Source organism: Eretmochelys imbricata, chromosome 2, assembly GCF_965152235.1.
Source record: "Eretmochelys imbricata isolate rEreImb1 chromosome 2, rEreImb1.hap1, whole genome shotgun sequence".
Taxonomy (NCBI): domain Eukaryota; kingdom Metazoa; phylum Chordata; order Testudines; family Cheloniidae; genus Eretmochelys; species Eretmochelys imbricata.
In genome coordinates this window covers 197,376,356-197,389,762 of record NC_135573.1, presented here as the reverse complement: position 1 = coordinate 197,389,762, position 13,407 = coordinate 197,376,356, and the positions used below count along the sequence as shown (strand labels likewise).

The window sequence follows — 13,407 nt, the reverse complement described above, 5'->3', positions numbered from 1 at the left end:
CTTCATTCTCTTTATTTAAAGAGTTTAACTCAAAGCTGAAACTTAATTCCTCACAATGCTTAATTTTGAATTCCCTTTGTTTCATGGTTTAAATTGCTCACTTAGGAGTTAGCCTGTACTCCTTACTCAGGCAAGATTCCCAATAGGTTTAGTAGTTTGTTACTTTATTGTGGTTTTGTTTTAATGTCAGATTGATTTACTTTTACAAAGTTAAAGTAAATGACGAGTATAAGTTCTTAATGCGTCTGTGAAAAGACAGAGATACGATGCAGCTCAGCCATACTTTGACACACTGAACACTCTACATGCTATTTATATATCTATCTACATATATAAATATATCATATCTATATATACTCTATCCAGCCTACAAGACCATCTTGGATTCTGGGGCACACAGACAATCAAAAACATTGAATAAAAAACCCTGTTGATAGGGCTTCTCAAAAATTGCATCACACTGTTGAAGCAGGTCACTGTCCTGCCTTAAATTGTTTTCCAGCCCCCTTCCATCACCAGAACGAGGGCTTTCTCCCATGCAATCTCCATTTGTGAGGGAACAATTCCTGTCTCTCTCTTCCCCGATCTATTAGCTCTAGCCCAATAACAGCTCTCCCACATAGAAGACACTTGTCCTTTGTTTTCCAGGCTGTCAGACACAGAAAAATTCATTTATCCCCATGCTGGAATATTGAGGAAAACACTGAGCATGCCCAGCCCCTTTCTAGATGTCATCATGAAAAGCAGCTGCACCACTTCCACTCTGTGGAAGGGGATTCCTAGTATAGCTAAGTAAGGTACTTCCAATGGGGAAGAATCCCACAAAATATGGAGCAGCTTCTATAGAGGTTCCACAGACTCTGTGACACAGGCAATTTGAGGTTGGATAAAGCCCTATATAGTGATTCTTCTCTGTCTTCTTACAAAATCCATCTAAAAGAAATATCAAATTAAAGTATTTTTTTAAAACTTTTTCCTTATTTAGACTTCATTCATTACTGGACTTAATCCAGTACTAGACTCAGACTGCAGGTGGAAAAAGGAGGTCCCAATTGTTAATCAAGAACTAGAGCCAAGAAGCCTTCCACCTCAACCTCTGCCTCAGTGAGAGAGGAGATCAACATCAAGACAAGACATACATTGACATCACAGTGTAAACTGGACCTGCTTTAGGCACTGAGTTGGACTCATCCAAACCTTCCATGCTAACTGTCCTACCATAACTGCATGCGCATATACTGAATACTACAAGGTGAATTATTTGTTTTTAAATAGAGTTAAATTCTAGACTTCTTAAAGAAATTAAACATTCAAGATATCTATAGGGAGTGTGTTTTCCTAGCACTACACAGCCTGTTAAAGAAGCAAAGAACTGGATGAGTTTTTCTAGAAGAAATACTTGTAGGTTTGCAATTATAAAAATTTTAGTAAATTAATCGGATGCTATGGAATTGCAGGACAAAGCTATTCTAAATTAGCTAAGTGTTACAATTTATGTTTTTATCAATTAAATTTAAAATAAAATGAATATAGAGCAGAACACACTTCAAAGCCTCGGAAACAAGGAAATACAAATATTTGCCTGTTCTCTTATTTTTGTTGTCCACAGCCACTCATGAAAAGTTTGCATTCCCCTCTCATTTACCAGCACAGATGGCAGCAGAGCCAAAGACAATGATTTTGGTATTTATTTTGGCTATTTCTGCCCCCAATCTGTGGAACTCGGTATTCAGTAGTTCCAAAGCATGGTCATTTCTGAAACACTGGTTCTGAATTGCCTTTTCATAGGAGAAACATTGATCGTATAAGAAAAATTGAAAAGCTAAATATCAAACTTAAGAAATTAACTGTAATATTTAATTTTTGAAAGAGAATGCTTTGATGCCTGATTGAGTTGTTTGGAGCTAGTCTGATAGAGGTCTGTAAAATCATGAATTGTGTGGAGAAAGTGAACAAGGAAGTGTCATTTACCCCTTCATATAACACACGAATCATGGGTCACCCAATTAAATTAATAGGCAGCAGGTTTAAAACAAACAGAAGGAAGTACACGCACAACTTACAGTCAACCTGTGGAACTCGTTGCCAGGGGATGTTGGGAAGGCCAAAACTATAACTGAGTCCAAAAAAGAATCAGATAAGTTGATGGAGGATAGGTGCATCAATGGTTATTAGCCAAGATGGTCAGGGACACAACCCCACGTCCTGGGTGTCCCTAAGTCTCTGACTGCCAGATGCTGGGACTGGACAACAGGAGATCTATCACTCAGTTGCCCTGTTCTGTTCATTCCCTCTGATGCATCTAGCATTGACCATTGTCAGAAGACAGGATACAGGGCTAGAGTGACCCTTGGTCTGAGCTAGTATGGCCATTCTTATGTTCTTAAGAAAGGCTCCAGACCAGCAGTAGCCCATGGACCAGAGTTTGAGAGACTCTTCTCGAGGGCATCTCTATGTTAATATTGGATTTTTGGGGGGTCCAGAAAAACAAATAATCCACTTCTAAACAGTGGATCAGACAAAAAGAGACCAGAGTATATACAGCCAGAGGAACTGGGAGATCATCCTCTTCATATTTCTCCTTTATAAATATGGGAATACATCTCCTTGAGGCTTAGAATCAATTTAAGATGGACTTGGATTCAGCTGGACAGCTTTATCTTCACTTGTCTCTCTCAGGTTCTACAGGACTGCGTATGGCATTTTGTCTCATTAGAGAAGAGATACCAAAGTGAAGGCTGTGGTCTTTAGTGCAGAGCCATTAACCATATCCAGTTGTTTAATGCTGGCAGAGTCATCCTCCTCCTTCTCCACGAAAAATATAAAATCGTCCTTGGATTTGAGGGGGAGAATGATCTTTATATGAACATTCTGTTCATTAGAAGTGTTTTTCTGTATTAAGGAGGCAGAGGACAAGATTTCTTTTTGTTTATGAAGGGAGGAAAGGCCTTGTTCAGTGACTCAGAGCACTGGTGTTAGGACAGATTTAGCTCTGTTTACTCTCTGAAGCTTAATATATTCACTACCCTTCAGTGGAAAAAGAGGAAAAGCAGATAACCAGGAAATTTGACACTGATTACTCCCTCCAGCACATGCCTCTTCAACTTCCTTCTCCTTGTTACCCTGAACCTGGGCCTGTATTAGAAATGGATAGATAGGGTTGGCTGGGCCAGGATCACTCACCTCAGGTCTGGCCAGGTAATGGGATGGATCTGTTTTTTCAAGATGCCCAGAGACAAAGGGTTTGTGCTAGATAGCCAGTCTGGTTGGAGAGTCGTATCTGTCTCCCAATTTTCTCTTACTAGATAATAAGGAAGATCATCAAGGAGATTGTGCCTGGTCAAATATTTGAGTTACAGCAGTCCAAATCCACGCAAATGGAGATCAGTTTCAGAATGGTGAGCATAAACAGTTTCACGTTTTGAACATTTTCTGTTTTCCTGGTAAGGTGTTAAGTCATTTTCAAAGAAAAAAACCCGAAGGCACTTGGAGGCAAAGAGAAAAGTGACCTCTTCAAAACGTTACAAGTTAACTACAAGAACTGCCAAAATCTTCAGCCTCCAATTGGCTCTAATGCTAAGACATGATGGAAAAACTCAAATATTATTAATCGATTTCTGGGATAAAAAACAAACGCTTACTCAACATATTAATGAGGCATTTTCAGAGGAATATTTTTCTCTTATAACCAGTGTTGTCATATGTATTATGCTTTTTACACGCGCTAAACAGCTTCGAAGTGTTTCACAGACCAATAACATCACAGGATCTGCTACTAACTGATAGCTAATTTACAATACTCTGCAAATTAAAAATACAAACAAAAAACACTCCACCTGTTCTCCCCCAACAGTCATTAAGCATTTGACACCATGATAATGCACCACTGGAAAATTCACTGGCACCAATTGCAGAAATGCTGGATATGCCAGTTTTAAGGTTGACTACTTCTGTTCATAACAGTTTGAGATTTTTATAATATAAACTTAAGCTAAAGCCTAAAAGAAAGTATTTAAAAACAAAATCCATCATGGCACAAAAACACAACTGACTAAATTACTACCCTAACTCTGTAACTGTAACCCTTGTTTCTTCCTATCACCTACCTTCGCTCATTTCTTATCCACATGTTGTAACACGTCTGATTTAGACTATAAATACTTCAGAGCATGTTCCATGTCTTTAAACCACACAACACACTGAAGGACTAAATTAATATCTTCATTTACATGGATTCAAGGTGAGTGAAAGGAAAAGGCCACCATTTTTGACATCTTCCCTATTTAAAAGTCAATTTTATTTAAAAATTGCTTATTTTTTAAACAAAAACACAAACATTCCTTTTTAATCAGACAAATAAAAAAGGTTAAGTATGAAAAATTCTATTTTTCATTGGTTCAAGGAGTTAAAATGCATTATAAATAAGTGAACTTCAACAATGTTTGTGTTAAATTTTTTTTAGGAGTAAAAAAAAACCTTTGGAATAGATCTATTATGCTGTATAAGAAACAATCATACTTCAGAAGAAATAAAACATGCAGACAGAGGTAACAGTTGTAAATACTACTCATTTATGCTCAAGCTATGTGCTCAACATTGCAATGCAAGTGATCCAGATTCAGAGAGCATCACACATGGACAGTTTAAGTTTGGATAATTGCCTGGTATGTTAATCTTATCCTCTGTCTTCTTTTCCTGAACTTCTAAATCCTCCTCAGGTGGATGGATTATTACTGTGGGAATATCATCACTGGCAGGTGACACCAGCAGTTCCTTGCCCTGAAGCTGACTCGGCTGGGAACTTGTGGTTGCCAGGCGGCCGCTGCTAGGACTGGAGGGTGGTGTGTTTTGAGGGGTAGGTAGTGGGGTTGTACACCTTGAATCTGCCGGGGTTCCAGCTCTTGAAGAAGGAAGAAGGTAATGGAGAAGAAGGGACAAACGGTTTTCTCCTTTCAGGGAAATATTTGAAGCAGAGAGACCTGTTCGCAAAGAGTGGTGGGAGGCTGAAAGGCCTTCCCCTGAGATAAAACAAATAAATGAAACACAAAATGAAGTTTACAGCAGGGAAACAAGCTTTTTCTTAAAAAAGACAAATTATGCATGTACAATTTACATAGTAAACTACAATCTTTAAGAGCAAAAAGTGTCACATTCATGCAGGTGAGATAAGAGTTAAGCAAGATGCAAGAGTGAATAAGATTTTTAGATATTAGAAAAGTCAGCAGATACCTTACTGACAAGTACCAATTAGCACATAATGGGGATTTAGGAGAAAAGGATATGACCAGTAATTGCTTAAAAAAGGTCCAATAAGAATTTAGCATATGATCCTAAAATATTGACATCTAAAATAATTGTTTCACTAGATGTTAAAAAGGAAAAAAATTCAAATTCAGATATTACTATATACCATTTGTACTGGAAGCTTTTTTACTAGGCTAAGACATAATGCTACTGTGACAAGGTCAGGTCAGGAGATTTTGAAGCATTTGTACCACAAATTAAATATAATTACTTGGCCTGCTGGGACAGCTTGTTCAAGTCATTTTACTTCTCTATGCCTCAGTCTCCCCATCTGTGAAATGGGGATAATGAAACTCTTTGTAAAGCACTACATAAAAACTTGTAAAGGGAAGGAAGGAAATAGTTAATATTTGATATTTCAGTACAACTTATTGTCGAGGACAAAGGCAGGCATCAGGTTTCCAAGTTAAAAATAACCTACTAAATCTAACCTGAAGCAGAATATCTTAAATCATTTGCATTCACTAACATTTGGTCAGGGACCAAATTTCAATCTATTAGCACTAAAAGGTGTAGTCCAACTGACATCACTCCTGTCAGTTATTTGTTCATAGCATAAGATGCTATCATATTTAGAGCTGGCCAAAACTTAATGTTGACATTTTACAATTCGTTTTCATTACATATCAGAATGAAAACACATTTTCAGAATTTTCCATGAAATGGAAGTTCCCCAAAGTTTTATTTGGGGGAAAAAAATTCAAAATCTTCATTTAAAAACAAAAAAGTTTCAACATTATTTTTACGTTTATAATTTTTGCATTATTTCATTACACCTTTGTAGTAGTGGTGGTGCATGATATGACACCATGTCAAGTCATAACACATCATCATATAACAATATAATAGTTGAAATACTCCATTTTTTAAAAAAAATTAAGGGTAGCTGCTACTTAATATAGGTTGCAGCAGCCTATTTTATGTTACTCCTCGGGGAATTCTGTGCCAAAAAATTAAAAATTCTGCAAAATTCTGCATATTTCATTTGTCAAAATAAAACTACATAATCATGCCAGTTTCAATTATTTTGGTAATTTATTTCAAAATACCTGTCAAAAATTATGTCTGTAACACCACAGACGAAAAAAATTTGCCCAGAAGTAGAGAATTAAAGAACCCCTACGACAACCCAGTTCCTGTTTCTCTGCCACCTCCCCCCTCCCCCGAGCTCAGCTGCAGGGTGCCCCCTCTCAGCCCAGATACCCGCACCCTTCCCCTCCCCACCCAGAGCCCAGCCATGGGGCACCACCCAGCTCAGACACTCGCACCCTCACCCCACAGAACCAAGTCACACCCCCCAGTCCAGACACTGACACCCTTCCCCCCCCCCCCGAGCTCAGCCACACACCCCAGTCCAGACACTCGTACCCTCCCCCGACCTCAGCCATGGGGCCCCCGCTCCATTCCAAACACTCACACCCCCTCCCTCTCAGAGCCCAGGAATCCAGAGGGAGAAACAGCCTGATGCTGGGTCCCAGGTTTGTATAGAGTTTCCTGCATGCCGCCGCCTCCTTCCTTCAGGGTGTGCCGGGAAATGCAGCTGCCAGGAAACCTTCAGCTACCTCCCCGTCCCCCTGGCAGTGTCTTATTTGCAAGCTAGGGAGCTGGGCTCTGCTGGACCCAGCAGCTCTGCAGCCCATTTTGGTGGTGGTGGTGGGGGAACATTAATTCTGCACAAATTCTGCATTGCGCAGGTGTACAGAACTCCCTTGGGAGTATTACGTTCTAGATCAAAGTGTCTCCTGTTTGCGCTGGAGTGAAATGTACAAGTGTCAAACTATACTACTCCTCGATCTATTTTATTACAATCTCATTCATCTACTTAACCTCAGGTTTCTCCAAATCTCTCTCTCTCTCTCTCTCACCCTTGCCACACAATGCAGTCTCTCTTTATCTTCTTGTTTCCCCATTATTCTAAGATGGAGAATAGAGTCACCATCCTTCCCTCAGAGACAAGTTTCTGGTAGGTGCCTGTTCTTCCCTACCAGGGAAGAAGATTCTAAAGAGTTCTCTATCTTCATCCCACCCTTTCCCTGGGGAAGAGCATGTCTAGAGAACTCTGACTGCAACTCCCCAAACGTACATGAGTACATGCACAATGACTGGTGTTCCATCTCAGGCAGAGCAAGAATATGATGAATTTTGCTAAAGATCTGGAGGTGAAGATATCTCTCTCTCTCAAATATTACACCATCAGGCAGGTACCAAAAAACACAGACGCATTCAGTATTATCATGTGCAGTATACAATGTATAAGGAGGACCAACATACTGAACAATCCTAACATTCTTTTGAGCAATGGAGAAGTAGTGTCCCTAAGTATACAGAAAAAACTCAAATTTAGAGGGTTTACCTGAAGAGTGCATTCTACAGACTGAATCTTATTTAAAATTATTTCATTTTCAGTATTAGAGATTTAAAATTAGTCTCTAGTGAACTGCTGCTTCGGTAGCAAATTAGACTGATAAAGCACAATGTTCTATTTTGCATGTTGTAATTAAGAATCCAATGTAGTCCATAATGTGAAAAGCAACTTAATTTGTTTTCAAGACCAGGAAGATATCTTACATGGGTATTAAATTCTCTGAATACTATTTTCTAGGGATGCAGATGTATGGATTAGGCATGTGTTATTTAGACTTGGAACTCTGCAGTTTTCTTGCAAGTTTCAACACACATACTGAATAAAGCATCAGTTATTCACTGCAACTGAAGTCTGCACAATCAGTTCAAAGTTTAGGACCATTTTCTTCCTTTTAGAAACCAAGACGTGTGAAACATCCTGGCAAAAAAACTGTTTTCAGTATGTGCTAACATCAGATACTGTCCAGTTTTTCTAATCCTCAGCGTACATTAGGAAAAGAGCTAGAATATCTCTATGGCACAGATCAAACTCAGCACACACTAGCACTTAGAACAACCCAAGTAAGTACATGTTCCAAGGCAGCAGACATAACACATCTTGCACCAGAATGGTCAAGAACCCAAGTACTTTATTTTAAGGAGAGACATTAATCAGGCTCGGACAGGCCCAATACTTCAATCCCTACTAGGCCAAAGCTCTCAAGTCAACCAGTAGATGTCGAGGCGGGTGTGACTGGAAATCCAAAACAGAAGATGGAGAACTCTGGGGGGATGGCAGAGGCCACAAAGGAAGAATAAAAGGTAAGATAAGCTGTCCTGGAGTGGTAATGTTTGAACTTAGGAATTGAGTACCCGGAAAAAATGCATCAGGATGCCAGAGTGTGGTCAGAAATTAGTTATCAGCAGGAGACGTGGTACATCCTGTGAAGATGTTTTTTACCTAGGTTCTACTATACTAAACAAACCTTAGCTAGAGGTAGTTTATTATTTTGAATTTAAAAATATGAACTCCCTTTTTGGACAACTATATGAAAGCAAAACTCAAGTAAGATGAACACAATTAATATAAAATAAAAATTAAAAATTTCACTGCCCATTAAGACCTTGATTAAGTCTCTAAAACAATAAATAAAAGAGACTGAATTGGAAGCTATAATCCGGTAGTCAGACTCCTTGATGCACATGAAGCTTTGCCTGGCTGAGGTAATAGGATGACTTTAAACCTTCCAAAAATATAGAATTAATTGAAACATATCCTGTGAAAGTGTTATGACCAACTGAATATATTGCTGGGCCACCCCCCCACGCAGCACACACTCCCCCTCCCTATCACCACCAGCCCCTCAGCAGTGATTCCCCCAAGATTTAGTCAAGTGTATTTATAGTATAAATCATGAACAGGTCTCAGGCTGTGAATTTTTGTTGATTGCCCATGACCTGTCCATGACTTACTAAAAATACCCATTGCTAAATCATAGCCTTACTCATAACAGACAACTAAACCATACTATAGCATAAATAAAGACAGTAAGTCAAGACATCATAGTGATTACAAGGAGCAAAACAAGACTTTATACATGCAAAATATAGGTAAATGTCCCAACTCCACAAAAGAACCACCACACAACATTTACATACCAAGGAGGACTCAGAAAATGTATCCATTATTATCTGCTGTCTTCTCCCGCCTCTCCCGTGTTAATATATATTTGTATCAGGTTAGAATAAATTAGATGCTACAACTTATCTCACCATTTCGTTCAAGCAAGTGAGGGTCAGAATGTTTCTTGCCTATATCTGCAAAGGACCGAACCAGGGGAATCCGACTGCTGAATTTCTTCTCGTTCTGGTGATGGTGTCTCTTGAGGAGAGCTTCTCTGACATGCTCTCTTATGGACTCATCCAGCTGACCTGAAGCAATCATGTTGTCCAACACCATATCTATCATGAGAAAAATACTAAAATCAAATCTAAGTTAAATATATGCATACCCAAGACCACCACATCAACTCACATCTGAAAAATCAGTAAAATTAATTCACAAAGAATCATGTTTATTTTCTTTGGCAAACTGTGCATCTAGATCCACTGAAAAGAAATAGCCAAGAATATTGTGGGCCAACACTTCAAATCTACGCACTTTGAGCAAATGTTTCTCTGGATCATTCAACAGTATTCTTTCCAAAGCACACAGCACTTTAAAATACAAGGCCTACAGGAATAAATAGATTTGTTAACCACTTAACAAAATATTGTCATTCATCTTTATTTCAACTTCCTACTTACTACAGCCTTCATTACAAAAAGCAGGTGTGTATTCAATGATACATCAAACAAACACCACTCTTCACTGGAAAACAGTGCAGTTGCAAAAACTACCACAAGCAAGGGCTTGATGTACAAACTGGATAGAAATCTCTGCATAGCAACCTTAATTCTGGAATTTCCTAATGTCTGAGTGCTTGATTTTTCAACTTCAATGTTCTTTCAACATAGTTGAAATGACTAACCTAATCCTTCAAATGTCTAAACTTTCTTTTTTTAAGTTGCCCTAACCTTCAAGATTCCTTACCGGACTTTCCATTTCACATTTTTACAAAAGAGTGAGAATGACATGTAAAGTGTCGCAAAACTGGTCAATTTGCAAAATTTGGGTGGGTTTTTCGATATTTTTAATCACATGAAAATATATGATCAGCCATGTTTCCAAAATACCTCAAATATAAACTGAGGAATGAAAATCTGCCTATATGGCTGTGTAAAACAACCACCAGCATTTTCTTTTACTGACTAGTTTAAAGAATCTTGAAAGATTTCTAGGCCGACACCTTAAGTTGCACAAACTCAGTAACACAAGCCTTATCTGGAAGAAATTTGTATGAATCTGTTTTGAGCAAAATACAAAGACCTTTTTGTTACATTTTACCATTTCTAATATTTATATTGAGATCCCTAGTAAGGTTAAGAACTTACATTTATATAGTACCTGTTGTATTAAAAGATGATATAATGTTTTATAAACAAAATAAAACTATGCAGGGATCACTATCTACCACAGCAACACAGTCTCCTCTGAAGATAAACACGATTACAGCACATAACACCACACACAGCAATCTATACTGGTTAAGATATGTTTCAGAGTAACAGCCGTGTTAGTCTGTATTCGCAAAAAGAAAGCTTATGCTCAAATAAATTGGTTAGTCTCTAAGGTGCCACAAGTACTCCTTTTCTGGTTAAGATATGTATCTAACTGAAAATGAAAAGGAATTGAGGTAGGCCAAATATAATTACAGAAGACACTTGGTTAACATTATAGCTTTTATAAGAAAGTTCCCTGGGATCTTTAAAATGCCCACAATGTCTGAAATTTTAGTAATAGTGTGATGCTCTGATACTCAAATGAAGTGAGTCCTATAATGTTAATTTTTTAAAAAATAGTCTTTAGGATATACTATATATGCATCTGTTCCTCTTTCAGAGGAAAGAGAGATTAACTAATATATTATTCTTACAGGAAAATCCACTGCCATAGAATATTGTCCTGAATATCCTATTAAATAAGTCTGGTTTAGCAAATCTAGATTAGACAAGTAATTCATTTTAAGATTTATTTATTTATACATATAAACTGTGGAACTCATTGTAACAGGATGTCACTACGGATGAAAAATTAGCAAGGTTCAGAGGGAGATTGGACATTTATATGAACAACAAGAATATCCAGCCAGCATTGTAATAGATAATGATGAAAAAAATTGGAAGAGATTAAACCTCATGATTCAGAGTTTAAGCCAATCTCTAACTACTAGGGATTAAGAAGTTTTTTTGTACCTTTTTCCAAAGCATCGGGTGCTGACCACTGTCAGAGACAAGAAACTGGACTAGATGGACCGCGGGTATGATCCAGTATGGTAATTCTTGTGAACCTATTTGTGATCTGATATTTCTTGGTCTTAGTTTTATTCATCTAAATCTGCCCAACCAGAATGCCCCTAACACAGGAAACATTAGGTTTTGTGTGCACGTGTTAGATAGAGTGAGAGTGGCATGACCAATTTTAAAAGGTACTTCAAACTTAGATGAAGGGTATGAAAGAATGAGCAATGGTCTGAACTGCACTGCAATTACAGATCTGCAAACAGGAACAACCCTCACTCTGATCTACATACTGTACAAACACCACATGCACACAAAATGGTTTATAAGACAAAGTTATTCCCCATCCTTTGGCTTTATTCTTAATATATGTAATGAAGTCCTGAGACAGGACTGTATTTAGAAACATAAATTTTAGTTTGAGGTGGCGGTTGTTAGGGTTTCTCTTGGCAAGATATCCTGCCCCTCCCTATGGCTCTGCAGCCTCAGAGAGATTCTCAGCCTTTCATAGTTTTGAATAGGAACCAACGAGACCCACTAAATCTGTCTGCAACATGAGAAAACAGAACAGTTTTACACCTCCACAACAAGTCAAAGATTGATATCCAGTCACTGAGACCCTGCACTGGAACTGGAAAATAGACCTGTGTGTCCAAATATTGATAGTATTATGCATGTCTTTCAATATCTTCTAGCTCAGCTTCTTTCAGTATTTACGAACTTTTTAGAAACATGACAAATACTGAAGATGACTTGGAAAGTTCTTTTGCGCTAACATCACTGACAAATATAATCTGACAAAACAAAATCTGTAGGTTTTATTTACTTCAAAAGTGTGTACTAAATGCTCCCACTAAATAAGCTAAGAAAAGAACTCAATACAAGGAGCTAAAGAGTAAAGTTTTCAGAAGCTCCTAAGTCACTTAGGAGATTTTGAGAATTCTACTGAAAACTCTTTGTCCCTCCCTCTTTTGGTACCCCATGATCCTGCTGGTCAGCAATAGGACCACTATGAGTCACACAAATGCATCACTCAGTGAAATCACAGATACCAGGAAAATGGAATGAAACTAGCCCAAAGGATCTTAAAATAAAAGCCACTTGCTATTCTAAGTGTATATATATATATATATGCAAAATGTTTTGAAAGCTGCTTTTACATTCTCAGAATTAATTAGAGACCATTGAGGACATTCAACATGCTAAGTTAAATAACATAAGTTTTGTTTCAGCTCACCTCTTACCATTGATAAAGTGAAAGTTTAAATCAAGCTGTGCAACAATGAACTGCACTAATAGCAATAGCTAACATCAGCTGAATAGTGCTTAATAGTTTACAGCACAGTACAAATTATCCCTCAAGTATCCTGATACATATTTACATTTCACCTGTAGAGACAAGAAGATACATTTGTTGTCCAACCAAAGATTAGAACAAAGTCTATTTAGGGTATGTCTAAACAGAAAGAAAAACCCACGGCTGGCCCATGCCTGCTGACTAGGGCTCGTGGGGCTTAGATTGCAGAGCTGTTTCATTGTTGTGTATATTTCCTGGCTTGGGCTGCAGTCTGGGCTCTAGGACCCTGTGAGGTGAGAGGCACCGATAGCTCGGGCTCCAGCCTGAGCCTGGAAGTCTACACAGCAACGAAACAGCCCCACAGTCCAAACCCTACGAGCCAAAGTTGACTGGCATGGGCCAGTCACAGGTGTCTAATTACTGTGTAGACATACACAGTATGTCCCAATGGGACTCCTCATGTGAGTGAAGTTTGCAGAAACAAATCTTAAAGACAAAGAAAATTGTAACTGAATATAAAGACTAAATGTAAACTGCTTTCGTGTTTTTAAGTCACAAACTAG

The 13,407-nt window shown here is 38.2% G+C and overlaps 1 protein-coding gene across 4 annotated transcripts in view; it reads right to left on the bottom strand.

The window, feature by feature from the left end:
* Positions 1–13,407, bottom strand: part of SLC4A7 (solute carrier family 4 member 7) — a 160,924-nt gene that overhangs the window by 45,310 nt on the left and 102,207 nt on the right. For 3 of the 4 annotated variants that reach the window (XM_077811249.1, XM_077811252.1, XM_077811250.1), the window contains exon 6: positions 9,421–9,609. In XM_077811249.1, the coding sequence (XP_077667375.1) occupies positions 9,421–9,609 (189 nt within the window). Of the gene's footprint in view, positions 1–4,661; positions 5,019–9,420; positions 9,610–13,407 lie in introns of all 4 variants that reach the window. The other variant, XM_077811253.1, reaches the window with a different exon arrangement.